This window comes from Labrus bergylta, chromosome 19 (genome assembly GCF_963930695.1).
Source record: "Labrus bergylta chromosome 19, fLabBer1.1, whole genome shotgun sequence".
Taxonomy (NCBI): domain Eukaryota; kingdom Metazoa; phylum Chordata; class Actinopteri; order Labriformes; family Labridae; genus Labrus; species Labrus bergylta.
In genome coordinates, this window is record NC_089213.1 from 6,062,226 (window position 1) to 6,085,383 (window position 23,158).

Genomic DNA, 23,158 nt, shown 5'->3' on the forward strand with positions numbered 1-23,158 from the left:
AGAAAGACAATCACACCTGAGTGTTGTAAGTGTGGTTGTGTGAGTGTTGTAAGAGCAACAGCGACCTGCTTCACAAAACATTCATTGTACTGTTCCAAAGTTATCAAAGACACACTCTCTGATTTACACAACGCTGCAGACCAACAGGGATCAGGACTGGTTTTAGTGGACGTGTAGGCCGAAGCTCGTGGAGGGAAATGCTGATTGGTTAAATTTGCGTCACAGTTCTGGGAATTCACCAAAATTTTGAGGTTGCAAAAATGGATTTGGTTGAATTTGCATGAATTTGATGACTCACCACTTCCTGTAGGGACAGATTCATTTAAAGAGATCTGAACACGACGCAGGACAATAAGGGACTGCAGGGTTCATATATTTCACAAACGGCTCGTCAACAGGGAGACTAAAGAAGTAGTCGCTTTGCTTCTACAGTTGGCTCGCTAGACTTCTTTCAATCAGAACATTTGAAAGTTTAAATCCAACAGCTGACACCGTTTAGTCTTTGTTTGAGTGATTTATCCGACTTTGGCGACCTCTGTGACCTAGCTTTCATATATTTAAAACTTGCTTTTCTCTTTCATTTTTGAACCTCAGTGTTCATGGGCTGATGTTAAACTGACTTACTTCTTTCTGTGGATTAATGATTGGAGTTTCTTCTCCAGAGAGTGTGATCAGAGCTGCATCAGAAGCAACAATAACAGAGCTTAATATAACGTACTGGACCAATCAGAATCCTCTATTCCACACAGCTGTGTAATTATACCAAAGGTCTCGTGGATCAGATGTCGTTCAGATATTGTAACAGAGGTTATTAACAGGTTTAAAGACTGGCCTATAGTTGTTTGCTGTAGACACACAGTGATGTAATCTGAAGACTCCAGGTGTGAATGCATGCATGTGTCTCAACCTGAGGGAGGCTGTTGTTGCTGTTCTCCTTCGGTAAGCAAAAAGTGGCCTGGCGTCCTGTAGCAGATCTGTTGAGGAAGCTAAATATCCCCGAGCAGGTGCTGAGGAAAGTGCTGAGGAGAGGAAGAGGTGAGGGAGTGTGGTATTTATAGACCCGTCAGACGGCTCGGCTTAATTAATTACCAGCGACTCCACAGAGGATTGTTTCTGAAAGGTTTTTTTTTTCATTTTTTTTATTGAAAATGGGTTGTGCAAAAACAAAAGTTATGACTCATGATGAGTTTTCTCACTGAGGGTGCATGCTCGCTACAAGACTCGCGGACTAATTGGGCACCAAAGTCGGCACCGTAGCCGACTGTTTGTGAATTATGGTGCTGCAAGAAACCCCCCCGGGAGACGTACAACGGTCAAATGAAGGGCAACTCTGCTGGAGCGAGATGAAACAGAGACTCCGAACTCTGCATTTTGAGGGTTAAAATCTTTAAACTATAACATAGTCTGCATTTGGGGAACTCAGGAAACATGACATGAAATATTGTCAGAAGCTAAGAATCATAAAAGCAGAGACTTTAAAAGATATTTTTAAACCGTCCTGATCTTGGAGCATGCATGCACCCTGAGGAGCTGAAAACACACATCAACACTTGAATCCAAACTGTACTGATCTAATGGTAACACTAAACAAGGCCGACAACATGTGTCAATGTGGCGGCAGATGTAACGGCACGGCGTGCTCCTCGGTTACGTCGAGAGTAACAAGCGATGAGTCCAGAACGCGCGGTGAGATGCTATGAAGTGTCTCCACTGAAGCGTCGGGTCACACAGCAGATACAAATGTCTCATGTACAGGATAACAGATTGCATGTTCAACAACAATCGACAACAAGGGAGCTGCTCTCAAAGGGGGGGGGATGGGGCAGAGCTGGAGCAGACTTCCTGAACACAGAAACACAAAACATCGATGGACTCAGCGTTTGATCTGAGACCCCCCCCCCCCCCCCCAAAAAAAAAAGAGAATTCATCAATAAAATGATGATCAATAAAACCTTGATGAAAGTCACAGTTCACTCTGACGACATAATGAGACATGAATAACGGGATGGAAGATGATTTTTAATATGATTTATGAGGTTGTTTATGCTGTGTACCGCCTCATAATGTCAGACTCTCACATTCCCTTTTTCACATCGGCTTTAACAAATAGAACCAGAGTGTGTTTAATTACAGCCACCCCCCCCCCCCCCCCAAAAAAAAACAAAAACATAAATATATTTATTTTACTGGTTTATTTTAGGTTTTTCTAACATTACTGCAAAATGACTCCAACCACCAGATACTGCATCTTTCAAATACTGCATGTGTAAAGTGACGTGGTGAGCCTGAAAGCGGCGCATGTGCTGAGATGGTTCTGAAACACGAGGTACCAGTCGAGGTTCTCTAACTTCTCTGGAGCTGCAACCTTGCCCGCCTTTTTTTTTTTTTTTTCAAACTTTGACCTTCCCAGCATCTCTGGGCATGTTCGCCCTCTGAACAGGACTGGACTGGGAGAAACTGGGAGGACTATAGCTTTAAATGTTTCTGACCCTTACGCTTCTACTCGACAACATCTCCGATTAAAGTACTGCACGTTTTAGGATGAGCTGTTTTTCTAAAAACTTTTAGGTATCCTCCATCCTCACCTTCCTCATCACACACCGGCCCCACCCGTCCTCTCCCTCGATGCGACACACACCTCTCCTCCCTCCGTCTCTGATAGCTCACGCAGAGGCTATAATATATCCACTAAAAACTCCTCACAGGAGCTTTAATAAGGCATTTACATTCCAGAAACAAAATGTAAGACAAGCTTCTCTGTTCTCCTCCAGTTTTTAACTGTTAAGCGAATATGTTCCAAAAGAGAGGATGCATTTTTTCAACTCCAAATATTCAAAATCTAAAAATTTTGACTTTTTCAGAAGAAGTTCTGCGAGTTGGATGAACCCTCCTTCGTCTTTAAAGACAGTTTGACCTCGTCTCTGAAAAAGTTTTGCAGAGCACCAGAAACCAGAGACTTTGGGAGGCGGGGATTCAATATCACCGTCTCTTTAGAAATGTGTCATGTAGAGCGTGTCTTTGCGTCCAATGAGAAAACAGAACATGGAGTAATCCGGTACATAGCCTTGAAGAACATTCTGCGGGGCGTGGACAATGAATACATGAAATACAACGGCTCCCACAAAAGCCGGGGAGCGAGTTGCCTGGTTGAATGCGACCCACATAGAACTATAAATACGAGTTATCCCCTTCCTCTGCACACAGTCACTGCGGCACTCGTCTAAGCCGCCCATTCTGTTAATAAAGAGAGAGAGAGAGAGGGGGAGGGAGAGAGAGAGAGAGACAGAGAGAGAGACAGACAGAGATAGAGAGAGAGAGAGAGAGAGAAACAGATAGAAAGAGAGAGACGTCATGTGTGGGGCCGAGAGACAAGTGGACGGTAAAGCAAAGAGACGGAGAGAAAAGTAAGCAGAGATTAAAAGAGGAAAAATTAGAAGAAGTAAAGAAAATCACATCTATTTTTTTTTCCCATTAAAGAGTCATTACGGACCCGACGTGGTACTGTGTGAAACCCCCGAGGTCGTCACACGACAGTAACAACGACAACAGCAACAACATCCACAACAACAACAAGAACAACAACTGTGCTATAGTCAGACGACGGCCAATATATAGATGCTGCACATCATTAACACCACAGCCAGCCACACATTAGCACACACTGTTATGACACTTTGACGGCGCCCGTCAGGACACCAGGTGGTGCCGTCGGGTGGGGGGCAGGAACCCCCCCCGAGTCACTTTAAGCCCCGAAAAAAAAAGTTGTTTCTGCATCGAGCAGGGACTCCATCACCGCTGCCGAAGACGCTGAGGTTGTCTTTTTAAGTTTTCAAGCAATCGGAGAATCCAAGGCATGTCAGAAGAGCCGGCGTCTGCAGCACAGAGGCAACATCCTACGAAGCTGTTTGGGACAGTTTTTTTTTTTTTTTTTTGTTGCAGAGTCTTGATAACAGGAAGGCGGTTTTTGGATACTTTAGGTTTTGGAATAGTGGTTATTGTGCTCCCATCGCTTTGCAGGTTATGTTTTATAAATTACAAACAATGTAGCCACTCGACGGTCACACACTTGCAAAGCTGAAGAAACAAGAAGCTAGCAATAAGCGGCGCAGCGTCAAGAGTCGCTATAAGCTGTATTTTTTTTTTTCCATTTTGTTACATTTGGCTGACACTGAATGAGATCTGTCTCCATGATAAAGTTAAACACAGTCACATATTCAGCCACAGTGCACTAATGCCATCACAAGTTCGTCTTAATCGGCTTAACAACATTTGTTTCCTTTTTTTTTTTTCTCTTTGAATCCTCTTTTTTTTTTTTATAAAATGATACAGTCGGTTTCAAGCAGAGATGATTTCACAGACGGCATCTCCTGATTGGGTGAAGCTGGGAGGTGTGTTTTGCTGATGGAAGCGATGTTGATTTATTTGGTGGCAGAAGGGGGGCTGCCACAAACTCCCCTCTTCATCCACCGCCTCCGTTGTTCAGCGCTCACCTCTCCTTCCCTTTCACGCGTCCTCAGACGTAAATGGCAGTCCGGGAAATGACAGAGCCGTCTCTCTGAGACTCCATGTCGTCGTCGAGGTACACGTCCACCTCTTCGTCACCGCCGTGGCCTCTGCGGACGTGATAAGCAGGGGGAAGCATGTTCCCGCCTCCAGGGATGCCTCCGAACCTATCGTATCGCTCCTCCTCTTCCTCCATGCTGTCATCCAGGTCGAACTTTCTTCTCTCGGGTTCGTCTATGTCACCACTGAGGAGGATGTCGTGCGCAGAAGGTGGGTTCCCGACGGAGGCATGGTGGAGATGGTGGTGGTGGAAGTCGTTGGCCTTTTCTGTTAAAGTTCCCGTGGCGTCGCAGCCCTCCCGGTACGTGTAAATGGGCCCGTTGTTGTTGGCGCCCGTCCCGTTTTTACTGCCGTTGTTGGAAGTCCCGCTGAAAAGCAAGCGGGCTTTGTTGCCATAATCGCCGCCATTGCTGCCACCGCTGCCGGTTGCTATAGAGTCCCCACTGCTGGGGTACCCACGCCTCTGCTGCCGGCGACATCGGGTCAGGAGAACGGCAATGAGCGCGACAACCAAAAGCAGCGCCAGGAGGGATCCGATGATGGCGCCCGCCACAACGCCGGCACTGGATGGATCCTCCAAGGCTTCTGCAGAGGGGATGGAGGGGTTGGAAGGAGGGGTGGAAAAATGGGTGGAGGAAAAGAAAAAAAGGGCAGGAATTGATGGCTGTTCTACAGGAAGTCTTGGAGGACGTGTTCACAGTTCTTCTGGTGTTGTAAGTGTGCTGTGGTGAAAGTAGTGGTGTCGTCTTCTACGTGTGCTACAATCCTCTTACAAGTGTGTAGTAAATGTTCTTCTCAGTGTAATCCCTCGCTGAGGGTGCAGTCACTGCTGGGATCAGGCTGAATGGGACTCATTTACTCTTTCCCAGAAGCTCGTTGCGCTGCCTTTTGCAGACATTTTTCTCTATAACACAAGTCAGTCCAGCTGCTGGCACTTGATTTTCTGTGGCCCCGCCCCCCTCGGCCAGCCGGAGGCAAGCCTTTACTACTGTAACGATCCTTCGTTCTACACTTCATGCTGGTGTGAGCCAAGTTTGCCTTTCCACTCTTGTTTCAGTCGGAGATTGAAACAACAATGAGAGAGATGGGTTAACAGCAGCAGCAGCAGCAAAAAGCAGTTTGTTTTGTGCCATGTGCTGTCTTTGCCATGGGTTAGAGTATCGGCCCGGCAGAGCCACAGAGACAGACACAGAGAGAGACGGACACACAGGACAGACAGGACAGACAGGCAGAGGGGTTACTTGAAGAGGTTCAGTAGAAATGAGCACACAGTCACGCCTTAGTAGATACACAATGTTCAACTTCCCTCCAACCCTTCCATTTTTACCCTAATTACACCCACTCCTCTTTCCTCTCTTTTATCCTCCCATCCTCTGCTTTTCTCCTGCCTCCTCCCCATGCCCCTCTTATCAGTCGGCCAGGCGAACCACGGGGCAGAGTGATCGCCTGCTGTCAACCCAGGACCAAGTCCAGATCTCACTGATCGACAGCACACAGAGGTAAAAGGTTCACACTGCGGAGCACGACTCGTGCCAGGAGGATTCTCTGCAGGGCTAAGAGGGAGAAAAGAGGCCTGGCTCAGATCGTGTAGGATTTGTATGAGTGGATTCACGCTGGGCGAAAAAGAGGAGACAAGGAAGTGTCAAAACTGGCAAGGACGAGCGTTGAGCCTATAGTGCAGAGCCGCACAAGGCCGGCAAATGTTTTTTCTCTCCTTTTGTGAATAGCATGCTGATTTTTCTTTGGGGTGCAGCGAGGGCAACGGAACGCAGAACAGCAGGGAAATTTGAACCCCTTCCTGTTTTATGCAAATAACAAGTGAGGCTCTGCCAGCACTGCTGGCAAACACAGCAGAGAATGCCAATCAAACAACTCGGGTTTGGCTGAAATGAGCACCGTGTGGGGTGACGTTCCCGGGCATCGCCAGGGACGGAATGACGCATATACTTCCCTTTCAACGAAATCACATCCAGCATCAAATAATGATCTGTATGATCTGACGAGTGAGAGTTAAGCTAACAAAACCAGCGGGGGCATGTCATTATAAGGGAGCCTATGATTCAGACAAACGGTTCCTTCTGAGGGTGTAGGAGAAGAAAAGAGAGGCGATGAAAGGGGAGAGGAATCAAGCGAGACGAGGGAAACTAGGAGGGTTTTTTTTTTCTTTGTGTGGTAGAGAGAGGCGAGCAGACGGGTTAAAAGGAGAGGTCTCAGATTGATTTCAAACAGTCTTTTGCTCCGCTCTCACATGGGGGGGACGCAGGAGGGTGATGCCAGGGTGAGACAGACGGATAGTGCAAGGGAGGCGGGACTCTTGGGACAGGATATGATGTCTAAATTAGGGGACAGTGTCTGGCGAAATTTCCAATTGAAGTGACAGAAGGCATTAAGGATGATGAATCCAACTTTGCCTGCCCTAGTTTTTCACTTACAGCCTGGCATGGAGACACAACATGCGGGCCAAAAACCGTTATTTATATTTATTGTGCCGTTGATATCTTTAGCGTTAGCCGCTTTAGTCGTGTTCCTGAGTGAGAGACGGACTGGATAACGTTGTAAAAGGTCTCTGGTGGCAGAACCTCCTCTCTTAATCAAGTGTTTAAAATTCAATTATTCTGTTTAAGGTAAGGGTCCCCTCTAAGGTCCATTAGAGCTGGCGCCTTCGTTTAGCTTTATATCTTCGGTCACACTGGGGAGCATCTTGACTTTCTCTCTAATATGATCTTATGTAAGGGAGGGCGAGGCGAAGGTTTGGTCTTTGTGTTCACTGGCATATTGGAGAAGTATCTGCCGATGCATTAAGTATCCAAAAACAGGGGTCAGGAAGCAAGTTATTGCAATCTCAACACTGCACCGACCCTCCTACTTTCAAATCACTTATCAAAACTCACCTCTTTAAACAAGCTTTTAATGTATGATTGTGATGTATTTTCTGTTTTCTGTAGTTTACCTTTATTGTTGTTGTCTTTATGATTTGTGTGTAGGTGATATACTGCAGCCTATTGAGATACTGGGAGGAAAGACATGACATAAAGCCTGCACTAAGCATAAAGTAAAAAAAAGTTTAATCCAGAGCAGTGCTTCTAGTGCAATTTGAGCAAATGATGAACTTAAAGCAGCTTCTAGTCTACTCAGCTGGGCGGTCGTCTAGTTGTCTAGACCCGCCCCTCTTCCTTCCCACGTCATCATGTGATTATTTGTCGGGTACCATCGTGTACTCTGTCATGTCTGTCGGTGAAGTCACAGGATGAATTGATATCTCTGTGATCGTCTAACCTGACAGTGACCATCGTAACAAACACAAAGATCGTACAGTCTTGAACTGAATCAACATATCTCCACAGCATGAACATGTCTCCATTTTTGGAGACGTCTGACTGACACAGATTTCAGTATGTTTTTGTGATAGGGTCGTCTATATAGATGTGCACGTTGAGTATAGAGCAAGGTAAACATGTACGAGCCATCGCGGAGGATCAATGGCAGCATGTGACAGCGCGAGTTCACCGTGACACCGCTTGATGTGTAATGTCGATCCGATAAGAGATACTCTGATAAGACGTGTTTTAACATCTTTTCAGCAGACAGTTCTCCGCAGGCGTTCTCTGACATCACTCACAATTACAATCTCAAACACTAATGGATCCTGGACGAGCCGCGACAAAAAGTGCGCCTGATGCGCGATCAACGTCAGAGTCAAAAACCCTGTCAACCACCCAATGAGACGCTTCAGAGAGAGAAAAAAAACTGCTCTGTGAACATATTCCCCCGATCCCAAAAAGAAAAGTAGACAGACTATCGTTAGCAGGAAAATAGGCCATGCTTGTCATCCTTATTTTTCATCAACAGCGGCAGCCTTCCTGCATTAAGAAGCACGGTGATAAATGTCACAGAGAGAGGCAGGGGAGCTTATATCAGTCTCTGTATTAGTGTCATGTACATGGAGAAGATTAGGGGGGGGGGGGGGGGAAGAGAGAGAGGGAGAGAGAGAGAGAGAGAGGGAGAGAGGCCCATGAAAACTATCTGTTTCTACTCGGTTACATTCACGGCAGTAGGGATAATCTGAATGAGAAGATTGGTTGTGTGAGGAGGAAAGGTGGAAAGACTTACAGGGATGGGGAAAGACAAAGACTGGAGGGGGGAGGGGGAGGGGGGGTTTAGAGAGCAGTCTGAGGGGTGTGAAAGTCGTGGAATCTAAATAATCTTTTGTTGATCGTCTTCACCTCCTCTCTCCTTCCCCCGTCTCTGCGAGTCTTTTTCTGATAAACACAGAAAGCTGTCGTTTGATAAGCCGGAGGCAGTGACTGTAAAAGCTCCGCAGTGGGAATCCTAATTAAAAAGCAGCTTTGGGTCAAGGACGAGACTTAAATTTAAAAAAAGCACATGAATATGATCCTGAGATCTAAACACCTTCAACTTGACGGAAAATACAAAAGGGCAAACTACAAAGACCACCAGCTTCAGACTGAAGAGGAAAGCACTCAGACAGATAAATACTTAACGTTAGTGAGTGCCAGATTTAAAGTGCCAGATTTGAAGTGAAACTAGAAGAGTTTGCAGGTAACTTCATTAAAGTCACTGTCATCAAGATTTAAGAGGTTATATAACCTTTTCCTTCAGGTGAAGTTACTGCAAGGTATTTATGTCATGACCAGGGGCGTGTCCAGACCTTTTGCACTGGGTGGCCTGAAGTTTGTGTGCACACACATTAATAAGGAGCATTTTTTTACTCCTTCTATCTGGACTAATCAATTGGAAGTAACCTGGCAACATACTCATCTTCTAAGCTTAATTCATCAAGAACTCCAAAGTCCAGAAGTATTTTATAAATAGCAAACAGACACTGAAACCTATGAGCTGCCTGTTGAAACACAGCCTGAATGGTGAATTTCAACATAAGTCCCACCTCTGAAAAGGTGGGACTTATGTTAAGGTGACAAGGTGGGATGGCACCTGGGTTGGCCAACACAATTCAAGGTGGGCTCATGCCACCCTTGGCCACCCCTCTGGACTCGCCCTTGGTGATGACACCAGAATTTTACATTTTGAAACAATACTAGTAAAAATCAGAAGATATCTATACCTGTTTTGATTCTACTTCAACAAAAAATACACCCTGACCCTAAACCACACCCCCCCCCAAAAAAAATGCCTGTCAATCCCCACTCTCTCTCTTCAGATTTCTGACTCTATCAACTGTCCTATCGCAAAAAAAAGGCAAAAAAGCTCCCCAAAAAATCTTTAAAAACAAAAAGAGATTCGACCGAAATAAATATTTAAAATGTCAAGTTATTTAAATCTTGATCCCGGCTGCAGAGCCTCCTGCACAAAGTCGAGCAGGTTTCTAAAAATTCAAGTATTTGCAATAAGAGACAAAGGGTCAGCAGGACTGTGAGCTGGAAGGTCTGCTCGAGAACATCGGTAACAAATATTCAAAATGACTAAAACATTCTCTCATGCGTATGTAGGACAAACTATATCGGAGAATCCGTGCAAACCAGAGCTGCTATCGGGCTGCTCATGAATCAGTGTAACTTACACAGAGTAGAGCAATCAAAGAGTCTGGAGAAAGGTGCCGCTACTCGCCAAAGATGAAATGAAGCTTTATTAAAATGCATCACTTTAGCTTCTTAGAAAAGTCGTTTTTCTAAGTTTGTAGTTTCCATGGTTAGATTTGTTCTCGGTAAACCCGCTGACCTTCCAGGTTCATGAAGAGAGAGGAACAGACTCAGGAGAAACTTATTTCACTCCCCACAGTAAACAAGGTGCAGCAGTGCTCTTCATCATTACCCCTTCATCACAGTAAAAATATCTCTTCTGGTTTTGAGTGCAGGCGTCTCTTTACTTAATGAAAGTCTCTCCGTCTCTCCAAATTGTAACCGTTGCCACGGGGAACGGCGAGGGAATCATTTCTACACAAATGAATGATAAACTGTTGCCGCTTCTTGTGAGTCTGCTTTGTGTTTGTGCTGACTTTAGATTTATTCTTGCCTCTGGAAGTTTCTATGAACGCGAGATAAAATTATTATTCTTGGGTGGAAATAACCTCAATGAGCTCCTCACTGTTTAAAAATAAATAAAGCCGTAAACAAACTAACTGCGAAAAGAAAGCAGCGTTGATTTCCCCCTCCGTGTGTGCGAGCAGTGTGTCTGCGAGGCACAGGCTCAGAATCCCAGCAGATGTGAGCGGAGGTGGGGGGAGGTGAGGCCGAGGCTAAATGGTATCACGGAGGGTTAATGGGACCCGGAGGCAGCTGAGACTGGAAATCACAGATGTACAGTCGGAGGAGGACTTAAGGGTAACATCTCCGCCAACACACAACGCTGGAGCTAAATGTTTCCGCCCTGACTTTGAAGCATTTTGAAAGGTCCTATCTCAGATTTAGTTCAGCATATCAACTTGTGCATTTGAGCTAACGGGACAAAGAAAGATGATGAATATGGACTGAAGGACCCGCGTCATGGCGTCATCATGGGGGAGATGATGAAACAGTTGATAAGAGTTGTTCACCGAGCACAGGGTACTACTAATGACTGACATTTATTTAAAGACAAAGCACTCCGCTGCTCCGGTTTCCAGGAACATGTTCTTTTTAATGACAATGTGGCAAATTACAAAATGAACCTGAGTCATAAATAAATGGACGGAGTGAGCCAGTTCAAGGGAAACACAACTATGTGTACATTATCGTCCAGTGTCATTAACAACAAGATGAAGCCTGCGCTCTTTACACATCTGTAAATGCCTGCAATCACTGCTGTACTCAACATAACCAGTGTTACTGTAACTCCAGTCGAGTTTCTAGTCACTGTTCAAAATCAATAAAGCCGATACAATAACAGAAACTTTGAAGCGTTACTTTAGGCCAAACAGCCAACAGTCACACAAGATTAATGTTTGCTGACATGGATCGGCGAGCGAGGTTACGCTAACGTCAGCACAGTAGCATTCTGGGAGAAAGAGTGTCGCGTACATTAAACCCTCCGACAGGCTGAGGATCATTCAGGCGGGAGCTTTTATGTCTTGGACATTCGACATCGTTATTCCCTGCTCGAGTTAAACGACAAGAAAATGTTGTCCACTGCCAAGAACAGTAACTCTAATCACAGGATGAGCTCAACAACACGCTTCTACTGAACTAGCTGTCGGAGAGCCCGGTGCTGCAGACACCGGAGACTCAGGTGCAGCTCACATCGGGTCAGCAGACCGAGGAGGAGAAACTCCATCCAAACAGACGAGGATGGATTTGTTGTTGTTGAGGTTTTTTTTTTTAAAACCATGGCCGTAGTCATTTCTGTCCACAGTTTTCCCTTTCTATATTTTATCTTTGCTCTCTCCACAACCCCACAAGTTTCTCCTCTTTTTCATTTCTTTGCGCAACAGTAGTGTGTAGTTGTACATTTACACAAGGTGCATGATGGGAAACAATCTCAGAAGGAGTAGTTGTAGTCCTATAGTTGCAGTTGGTGACCCTGCAAGACCCCCGGTCTTTGCAAAAATGTTAGCCTGTGACTAAATCCTCGGAGAGTTTCTGACACCTCGTCTGTCAGACATTCATGTTTTCAAAGGTTGTTAACTTGCATGAAAGGCAAACGTTTGCTCTGCGCTTTTAATACATTTGATTTTTGGTGTCAACTCTGTCTCCCCACTACTTCCAGTGTTTATGCTAAGCTAATTGTAATATTGCTCCAGCTCTGTCGTTAAGGCACAGAAATGAGGGTTTAATTCACCTCACAGAACCCTTGAATAAACAGCCAATAACTTGTTTTCTGTCAGCGTCCCATTGCTTCATATTCTGACAGCTGTCGGTGGTAAATTACATTTCAAACACAAACTTTAGATTCGTGCTCTGGGATTAATGACTCATGCACAATAATTAGGGAGCGTCATGTTACATAAAGCCATTCTTTAATGTCTAACTTCTGTTTAAGGTTTGTAAGAGCTGCAACACACCACGTTTACATCACACGAAAGAAAAGGTGAACAGTAAAAACCTTAAAACATATTCGTGCAAACAAGTCACACAATCAACACCAACCCATTCTCGTGTATATGTTTACGGTTGAGCTGTTTAATTTGGAGTTGAAATCACATTAAAGGGTTCATGATGCTCAATTTAAATAAGTTTTATGTCACCGTTAATGGTTGGACGGTCTCTCTTTCTTCTTTATAAGCTGACACACAAAGAAAAGCACAAAAATATCCGCAGTCACACTGACATTACACACACACTCTACTTAACGTGCACACACACACACATATGTAGTATTATACACACACTCACACACATAGGCACACACAGACATGATCTTCACACACACACTCCCTTTGACCCCCTACCAAACTCTCACACTCTTGCATCCTTCCACCGGTGTTTCCATGACGATCTCAATCATATTCACATGCAGCCCCCATGATGCCGCACCGAGGGGAGGAAATTTCCTGCCTAAAAAAAAAAAAAAAAAAATCATCTTCGATTCTGTTTCTTCATCACGGATTCGAGCCGGTGCTTTTCATCTCCGGCTCTCTTTTCCCCTTCTGCTTTTCATCAGCGAGGAAATCACAAGAGTATGCTCCAAAAGAGGAGGCAATATAAAAGGAAAAACTAGACTGTAAACCACACAAAACAAGACAAAGAAAGGGAAAGAGGAAGAGAGAGAGAGAGAGAGGAGAAAAAGTCAGAGTGACTTTTGGGAGCATCTTGTTTTGGGCATTTTTTGGGGGACCATTGAGGCTTTCTGTGCTCGCTCCTCTGAGACTCTCCGGATTTTAAATGGATGCTTTCTGACACAGAGCGAGCAGATGGGGTAAGAACTAAAGAACAAACACAGACGGGAAGGAGACAGAGAAAAAGAGGAAGAGAGAGAAGGAGAGGATGGGAACAGGGGTGTACATAAAAGAAAGAATGGCTGGATTCATGTTATGTAAAGTCGTTACCCCTTTTCACCTTGAAAGCTCATCTATGCTGCTTTTTATTCCTGCAGAAAACACACACTCGAACTTAAAACAATGCAAACATGTGGGCTTCAAATAAACACACACTGATGCACTCCACATGCACGCACACAAATTGAGTCTAATTAAGTCCTTTCCCACTCTGTGCCCCCCCTGCAGAGGTCGTGAACTTCACGAGGTTCCCTGAGTGCCTCCCCACCTTCCTCCTGCAGCTCGTCATTCGTTAGCATCCAGCTGCTGCTCACACACAGCTGCTCATACAAACACTCCATAAAAGACTCACTTCCTCACACACAAACACAGTCTCTCACTCTGCAGGTAATTTCCCCCACTCCCTCCTACATTCACTGTAACAACGCCCTCTGCTTAAAGTGCGAATGCACAGAAATTACAGCCTGTACGCTCACATTCGAGCAACTCCAAATAAACACACGAGAGTCTGAACATACAGCAGAGTGCTGGTGTTTACAAATCCCACTCTGATACGCCACCACAAGATATAAGACCTCAGAGGGAATAAACTGCAGCCGAGAGTTTTTACTGAGCGCAGATTAACTGTACTGTTGTAAAATGCAGCAATAAAAACACACTGCAAGCCAACGTAATGGAAGCTGGATATTGATTTTGAGTACATGTATATCCACAAACAACGGCCAGACGAGCTGAGAAGCTGATATGAAACGCCTGTGGCATATATAACAGTATATAAACTGAGACCGTTACATTTTTAGCCGTACAGTGATTGGGCAACGATTACTATAAAAGTACGACCTCTGGGCTGATTTTGAAGTGATCATGTTTGAACTGATCTGAAATATATTTTTGAAAGCCAAAGTCTTCAATGCATTGTGAGACAAAGAGCTCCAAAAGCTAAGATGTCCATTATGATATCTTGATTCGCTGATGACATCATTATGTTTCTTAACATGCAGGAAGCGAAGTGCAGCAGAGCTCTGGATTTTATTTGTAACATTTTCCCTTTCAAACGTTACAAAATCCCCACTAAAAAATGAATTATAATTTAAAAATAGGTAAACAAAATCAGTGTTTCCCACAGATTGACGCTGCACCCGGGCAGTGCACACACACACCTCTCCACTCACAGCAGCTTGTCCTGCATGACTCCAGTTTTGAATAAAATGTTTCACTCTGTATCCCGTTGTCACATCAGGTGATCTGTGTGTGTGGAGGCGTATTGATGATGGCAGGTATCACATCATTCATCCTAAACTCACAGCTCAGTGGATGCGTTTATGAGAGGGATGTACCTGCTTTCTCTCTCTCTCTCTCTCTCTCGTACTCGACCATGTCATAGCGATCTAATAAGCTTTGGATAAAAGAACCCGTCTGAGGATTGTCTCTGTGTAGGAATCAAAACCAAAGTTTAAGAATATGTGTCATTATGTTTGACTTTATAAAATGAATTTGGGTCAACTTGTTTTGAGCCTTGATTCTGCAAAATGTGAGAAAAATACTGTTGGGTTTCTTAGATTTCTAATGTTAAAATTAAAGTCATTTAATGAAGTTTAATTGTTAAGTTACATAAAATTTTAGATTAGATCATAAGAAGATAAGAAGAGACACTCCAAGAAATGATGTCACAGAAGAGCTGAGTTGAGTCGAGTTCTTTGTGCCATCTCATTTGTAGAATTTGTGAAATTTCCAAAATAGTCATGGTCGATGGAGCTTTTCAAAAGGCGATCACAGTTTTCTTTACTCAAGGGTAAATGCTCTCTAACCAGACAGCAGGTGTGTCTCTTCTGTCCAATTATCATCCTCCAAGGTTGAGCTTAAATGTAAAAAAGCTTTTTCCACTTTGTTTTCTGTCTCCTGCTTGGTTTCTAAACTCTGCCATTGCTTGCGTTGGAACTGTTTGAGACATTTGAGCCTTTGCACCTAATTTGAAGTTCATACATGTGGGTGTTACAATCGAAACACTTGAAAAACCTCGTGTTTCAGATGTGCAGCTTTCATCCGACAACAGAGCCACGCTAACGCTCTTCTGAGCCCACACGTATATTCCACCGTGGAATGGATCTGAGGATTTCTCCACCCTCCTCCCGCATGATGACACGGGGCTGCCTGACAACCTGAAGCGGTGGATAATTATGTTCGACTTGGCAAAAGGTGTCTGATGTGAAGAGAGCGCTTTGACCTTAAAGAGGTCTAGAGCATGCAGATCACAGGTTGTCATGCACCGCCGTCATGCTGGCTGTTACCGTCTGCAAGGTTCTACAATTAGCCTTTAAATCTCATTGCAGGTACACGTCTTCAGTCAAGCAGTGCATGCATTTTGTAAGTCTGATTTAATCAAACCCAGATTGCTACTTTCAAAATGAGCACTTACTACCCACTGGGCCTGCAGGGTGGCCTGTGATTGCACAGACAAGCCTGTAATATAAAGATTGGAGGTTTGATTCCACATGCCTGCCTGAGGACTTTTGTTTTTTACGAGTACGAGCCAACTTCTCTTTGTTACAGTTTAAAAAAAAAAACAAGATTCTACCTGATTACAAGATAGCCACAGCTTGTAAACAAAAGGACCCTCATCCAGCTCATTTACTGGGCTGTTTCAGGAAGTCGACATGCTGCCAGGTTGGAGAATTACTGGAAAAGAAGTGAATCCAGATCCTAAAGGGAGTTTTTATCCCTCGCCCTGAATGTGAAGAAACAGCTGAGCATCAGTTCCGGCTAAAATCCCCCCCAATGTGTTAATGCTCACGTTTCCAGAGCTGAGAATCTGCTCATCAATCAAAATCAGCGTATTCGTATCCACAAAAGTGCTCCGCTGTTTGGGTGACGTCCTGCAGTTGGAGCACATCGTGTTCTTGTAACGAGCTGAAACACATGGCTCTGGGACCGAGACAGCTCATAGACTGCATGTTGAGATGTTTTCTGTTCTTAATGCTACATATTCTGAAATTTTTTCTGGATACTTGTGTTATTTGAAACATTTTGGGATCGATGGTTTTGATGGTAAACCCATTAAATATTCAATAAAAGTTGATTGTTTTAAATCAACCTTGATGTTAGCTGCAACTGTGCTCCTCTCAGACTGATCATTAATGACTTTGTTGACTTAAAACAGCGCTGAAACTGGAGCTGTAAATCATTTGAACGATGCCAACTTCTGACTGAAATGATGATTCATTATTTTGGTTTTTCCTCAGTGTTCGCTTGAAACTTTGAACCCACAGAGATGATAAAAAATGGCCTTCACCAGCCAGCCGTGTCCACATAAAGAAGCATTTAATGCAAATATGCCCAATCCATCATCCAACTGTGGTGCTCTCACACACACACACACACACACTGAGACACACACTCACACTCTGGTACGCAGAGCCGTCAACTTGAGAGGGTTCAGTAGTTTAATGAACATTATTGATGGCGAGGCTACAGAGCTGCTGCCGTAATTACTGTGATGTCTCACACCTACATGTCTGCGGCTTCATTAATTCAGTGCAGATCTGAGATAATATGCATGGAGACACACACACACACACACACACACACACACACACACACACAAAGAAAAATGTATGTGCACATGCATACTTATGTTTCATAATCCAAAACTCCTGTAAGTGCTCTCGCTTCTGTAAACCCCGTCTGTACTGCATTATACACTGAATTTACATTACTGCTTCTGTGTGTGTGTGTGTGTGTGTGTGTGTGTGTGTGTTGTGCACTGTCAAATATATTTTTAGTCCTATATTCTGCTTGGCTGAATGCAGGAAGCTGATTGGATCCAGACCTCGGCTGTTGATACTGATCAACAAAACCAGCTGAGTGAAAAACAGCCAGCAGCCTCCCTTTAGCTCCCCCCCTCTATCACTCTCTTCCCTCTCTCTCTTCCTCTTTCGCTCTCTCGCCCACTCACAGTCAATCCATCTTCTCCTCTAAGTCACCCCCCCCTCCCACCCCGTCTCCGCAGCTCCCTCCCTCTTAAATGGGTCGGTTTGTGGTGGGGTGACTCATTTCTGAGCAAATCTGGAATGGAGGAGAGTGAAAGACAAGGGGGGCGAGAGAGGATGGGGGGAGTTGGGGGACTTTGAGGGGCTAAAGGGGCCCAAGAGAGTCGAAAGAAAAAGAGTGGGGTAAATGAATATGTGCGTGCCTTCGCTCATTTCAGATGGATCGCTTCCATCCTTTCAAAGAGAGAGAGAGGCGAGAGAGGGAGACGGAGAAGGAGGATTTGGGGGGGGAGGGGGGGGGAGGCAGCGAGGGAGAAAAACAGCAAACAAAGTGCGGACAGGATTAAGGCTGCTCTCTAAAGCCACTGCTCTTTTTTTTTGCTCCTTTATCTACCTCTCCGCGCTCCTCCACTCAGTGTGCCCGTTCCTGAATCTGATCAGGAGAAGGAAGATGAAAAGCAAACATCAAGTCAGCAATGAAAAGTCCGCTCGGTATGATGATGAAGAGCTCGGTTGGGCTGGAAACGTTGTGTTTTCACATTTAGCATATAGGAAATAAATATGTTTCTCTTTGGGAGAAAAAAAAAAAAAAAATTCTCAAATACACAAAATTGAACACTTTGAACACACAAAAAGTTAGTGAGATTTCAGAGACGACCAAAGTGCGTCTGTTTCAACTAGATGTTGTTTCAAAAACAAAATCTACACGCTAGCTTCGGTCTGACCTCAGTATCTTACTCCAACTTGTTGCTTTGCTGGTGTCTATGATCATTTTATTCAGCTGAATCTCATTAAAGAAAACAGAATTACAAACATCAGTTTGTCTAATTAACTAAATAACAGCCCCAAAAAAAGGATCAAATCACTGAAAACTGAAGATTTGGCCGTCAATTAGGTGCGACCATGTTGCCTTTGGATCCTCTCCTGCATTCTTCCATCTTCCTCCTCCCCTCACGTGCTGGAAGGTAAAGCCGCCTGACCTCTCGCCTCTCTGTCTAACTCAAACATGCAACCTGACATCCCGCCTCCTCTCCTCCCTCCTCACCTCTGACCCCTCCCCCGCCGCCGCCTCCTCCTCACTCTGCATTGATCAGTCTGAACAGGATTAGCAGTAGAGGGTGATAGCAGTCTGACCCCGGGCGGCCCTCGACAAGGCCTGCTGGCTAATTGAAAGACAGAGCAATGGTCTGCAGGATTAAAGACCGCTCTGCCTTGCCTATTATTACACACACACACACACACACACACACACACAATAATGCATGAACACAAATAAACAAAGCGGCACACAAACACAGAGTGAGAGAGGTGGTTTATTGAGGTTGTGGATGAGTCAGGCCAGAGGGGAATAGCTCGCAGTTGAAAAGCTTGAAGAAATGAGAAATGTGACTTCGCCTTCGACACAAAGCGGATGTTTTTTTTTTTTGTGTTCGTCTTCGTAGAGTTCAAGGCTGTTTGTGTCAGCATGTACACACTGTATCTGCTTTTGTAAGTGCTTTTGTTTCAGTATGTTTGCGGGTATGAACTGTATTAAAAAGAGAGGGGGAGCGGCAGCAGGAGCACAGAGGTAATCAGGCAGCGCTCTCTCGCCGAGCGCCGGGTGGAGGTAACACAACTAACATCTGACCCCGTGTGTGCAGCGAAGAATGACTCAGTGCACGGGTGACAGGGCCAAGGTGCGTACCACAAATACATTTGTATGCAGAGGCAAATATGAGATGCAGACAAATCCACCATAGCATGCTAACTATGTGACGTATCTTTGAGATTATTCCAATGCTTCTGCCGCTCATGGATTCAAACAGAGTTTTGTTTTTCCTTTCATAACGCAACACTCAGTATTTGATTTGATTCTAAACCTGTCCTGTGGAAATTACAGAAAATACAGTTATACAGTGTAGCTTTCAGTTTTAAGTGGTCATGACAACATTAGGAATATGCAATCAAACTGGGACTTTACTTTCTGTGTTTTCACTCACAAAGAAGGATCTAAAAAGCATCTCCATGGGCTAAGTAAGGGTGTTGACTGTATATAACAGTTTGGTTAACAGACTTGAGCCTGTATAGCACTTTTCTAGTGTCTGACTACTCAAAGTGCTTTTACACTGCAGGTCACACCTACACATTCACACCCTGATGGTAGAGGCTGCTGAGTAAAGTGACCATCAGAAGTAACTAAAGCTGCCGGCAAAGCAGCAGGAGCATTCTGGGTTAAGCGTCTTGACCAAGTACACATTTGACATGTTGCATGTTGGGGATCGAACCCCTGACCTTCATGTAGAGAGACGACGACTCTACTGTCTAGTTCGGGTTTTTTGAATTCTAAGGTTGTACGAGGAACAGTGTACTCAAAGTAACATTAATGAATGTAAGCGTGCCTGGATGAAGACGCTAACTTAAAACTAGCTATGGTAGCAACACTGAAGCTAAGACATGTAGCACTGTAGACAGGATTGTAAAATAACTGAAAAAAAAGTCCCCTTGAGACATATTCTTCGTTTTCTATATCTAGCGTTTCATTTGGTGTCGTATGTCAGTCGGGAGATTAGCTTTGTAATATTGCTATAGCTAACGTTACATAGCTGTCACTTAGCATGCTCAGGACGACCACCCGTCCCAGTTTCACCGGGCCAGCACTATTTTTAAGTTTCATGTCCCGGACCCCAACAAATATCAATAATATACTACACTATATGTCCTAGTTTTGAACAGACCCTGTGTCGGTTTGTGGGACAAATGTGCGTTTGTGCATGTAAAATGCATGATGGCTCTTTGTGCATATGTGCCGCTTAATAAAAGCACAGATGAATCCACAGAGTGCACATATATACTGTACGGGGCGGATGTAATGTTCAGCGTACACTCTGTCTGTACGCGTGCATAGTAATTCTTCCATGTAATTCTGCCCGGAGCCAAACAGCTGAAGAAGTTTGTTCTTGGATGGCAGATCCAGAAAAAAACCACAACGTTCTGAAAAGACAGAAGCGAGGAGCTGGAGAGAAGCCCAGAGGAGGCAGATCCACAACATGAAGGGTCTATATGTAAGCGTGCTCTCGTCTGTGCGTTCATGAGTCACCCACACGTCGTGTCTCCCTGATTGAAACCAGCAGTGCCTCGGCTCAGCTCCGCTCAGCTCTAGCAGTGATCTCACCCCTCTTTTCTGACTGCGGCACGCAGAGTTTTGAAATCCTGACGTCATCGCTGCACACAGGCCTCCAAACGTAAAATATTTACGCAAAGAACGTCAAGAAACAAGTACCCCTTTTTAAAATATTTAGACTATATACCACGCCAACACTCGACTCCTTCTACCCCTCCTGCTTCCATCCAACTCTGCTGATTATCAGTAATGCAGCAAGGTTTGACAAGATGGACACATTTTAAAGGAAAGATTGGTTTTGATTTGATTATTTCACAAACCACTTTGTTTCTTTTACTTTTTCATTAACTGGACACTCAGGGGACAAACTGCTCTTGCTACTTGACATCATTGTAGTCAAATACGAGTTAATTACAAGCTTATTGTCCCACTCTGCCATTCTGCACATCGTGGTACCAACAGAGGCACTGCTTGTCAACAGGCAAGGCAGGCAACTGCTTGGGGACCCAGACCAGTTAGGGGCCCCTTAAACCAAAGCAGTGGTCTAAAATGTGCATTTTTGGAAACGACAGTAGGAAACCTCCCTTTGGGGGTTACCATCTGACAGCACTCACTCTCTTCCCCTGCTAAACGTCGCATGCGTCATTGCTGCAAAGGCAAAAGTGTGTCAAAGAAGTCAAATATTAAAAATTAAGAGGAATTATTGGTTTATAGGAGGGAGAAAAAAAAACAGGAAAAAAGATGTAGCGGAGTAATTATCGGTTGTTTTTTGCCTAGGGCCCCAAGAGACTCTAGAATCACCACCTGGTACCAACAAAGACCTCCAACGACTTAACTCAGGGCTCAGACTGAACTACTGTCATACCTCTGAGCACCACATAAAGTCCCAAAATACACTTTTAAGAGACCCTGAAAAGTGAAAAGAATCGTTTATTCAGAGGACGTTTATGGCGAGTCTGGTAAAACATAAGTGAAGTATTTATTTGAACTGAATGTTGAAGACGTTTTGTTGTTGGTTTTTTTTGCTTTAAATCAGCCCGTGGTGGGATCAACAAAGCCTCCTCTCTGAGTGTTAAAGAGAGTCCTTGACTAACAGACAACACGGCAACCTGTAAAACCTCCAAAAGACGAAGTGTTGTTGCCACTGTGTCGGCTTGTGAAAGAAGTCGTCCGTACTTGTAGTCTTCATTATTTTCAGCTGAATTCTTCGCCTCAGCTGCTGCGACCGTCTTGAAGGACGACATTAGTGAAAAGTGACGAAAGCCGGCGGCCAGCTGAGAATATAACACCAACGTCTGGCTCCCTGCCCAGGAAATAATCTCACAACGGGACTTGGAGGAAATAAGCAGACTTTTCTTCTGCGGAGTCAGAACCCTCCCTTCTTCTCAGCGCTCACCTCTCGAACTTCATTTTTGTTCATTTTCTGTTCATCAAAGGCGTAATCCCCTCGGCTAATTCCTCTAATTGTTCCTGAACTACACAGACACTTTTCCAAAATTTCAGCTTCTATGCTCTACGGACGTGTTTTCTATTTCAGGCTAATTAAAGGCCTAATGCTAATTAGGTGTCAATTACGTAAAAGCATAACAGAGAATTTCACCAAATACCCATGTACTTACTCTACTCTTATCTGATTTCTAATTACAGTGGAACTCAAGTGATGCAATTCTTTAGAAGATTATGTTTCCTGGATTACGTTCTTAGTTTTAACGTGCAAGATGTGACCATTTTTCTGCCCCCAAACAAAAATCAAACCTGAATGACATGAATCATCAGAAAAACCGTCTCGTCCTCTCTAAAACAAAAACAATGGTGGTGTGTCAGCATCTCTTCGATCATTTTCAGCAGCTTGTTTGCGCTGGTGTGAAAGCAGTCAATGGCACCCTGATGAGGATCAAACAACCGTACTGAGACCGCTCAAAAAAGTTGGGTCCCATTCCGCTTTGTTCTGGACTGGTGCCGCGCCTTTGGATTAAGAATGGGACTTCGATCCGACGCAAATGCAGGAAGCCATCACAGTGGCTCCATTCATCATGTCTGAAGACGTTAGAGACCACAGGCAGACCTGAGGGATCTTTGGAAACAGTTTTGGTGGATGAGGTCCTGGTTCAGGAGGATTAACGTGGGCTCTATAAGGAAACTTCAGTAACTCCAGAACATCAACATATTCTCTCTGAGCGCCTCATCACAGATTTTGGTCCTCTTGTAAATGTCCTCATGTGAACACAGAACAAACTTGAGGTCAAAATGCAACAATGGAACAAATTGCTCCATGATTCAGACCAGAGCAAACAAACTGGGTGTGAACTCGTCCTTAGAGATTCAGTGTGAGACCGGTGTAAGCTGATCAAGGAGTCGCAATAGTCAAACTTTTTTTCTCGTGCAGACAAATCAGTCTGAAAACATTTCTGCAACACGAACGACAAGATGTCAGTGAGCACAAAACTTGGCATGTATGTTGTCTGCTTAGAGATTTACTGCTCATCACAATGCTGCACAGCTTTTAACGAAACATTATCTTTAACATCCAAACAGGTTACATCAGCGGTTAATGAAAACTACCAGATTCATTCAGAAATGTCGGTCCCCCCCAAGCACTGATTTAATGGAGCCATTTAGCAG

The 23,158-nt window shown here is 44.4% G+C and overlaps 1 protein-coding gene across 2 annotated transcripts in view; it reads right to left on the reverse strand.

Annotated features, from left to right (window-relative positions):
* The window catches only part of pvrl2l (PVR cell adhesion molecule related 2 like), a 303,185-nt gene that overhangs the window by 117,023 nt on the left and 163,004 nt on the right, over positions 1 to 23,158 (reverse strand). Inside the window, exon 7 of one of the 2 annotated variants that reach the window (XM_020646668.3) lies at positions 1,107 to 5,148. The exons of the other annotated variant lie outside the window; for it this stretch is intronic. Within the exon in view, the coding sequence (XP_020502324.1) occupies positions 4,514 to 5,148 (635 nt within the window). The 3' untranslated portion in view covers positions 1,107 to 4,513. Of the gene's footprint in view, positions 1 to 1,106; positions 5,149 to 23,158 lie in introns of those variants that run through there. 2 annotated transcript variants of the gene reach the window in all.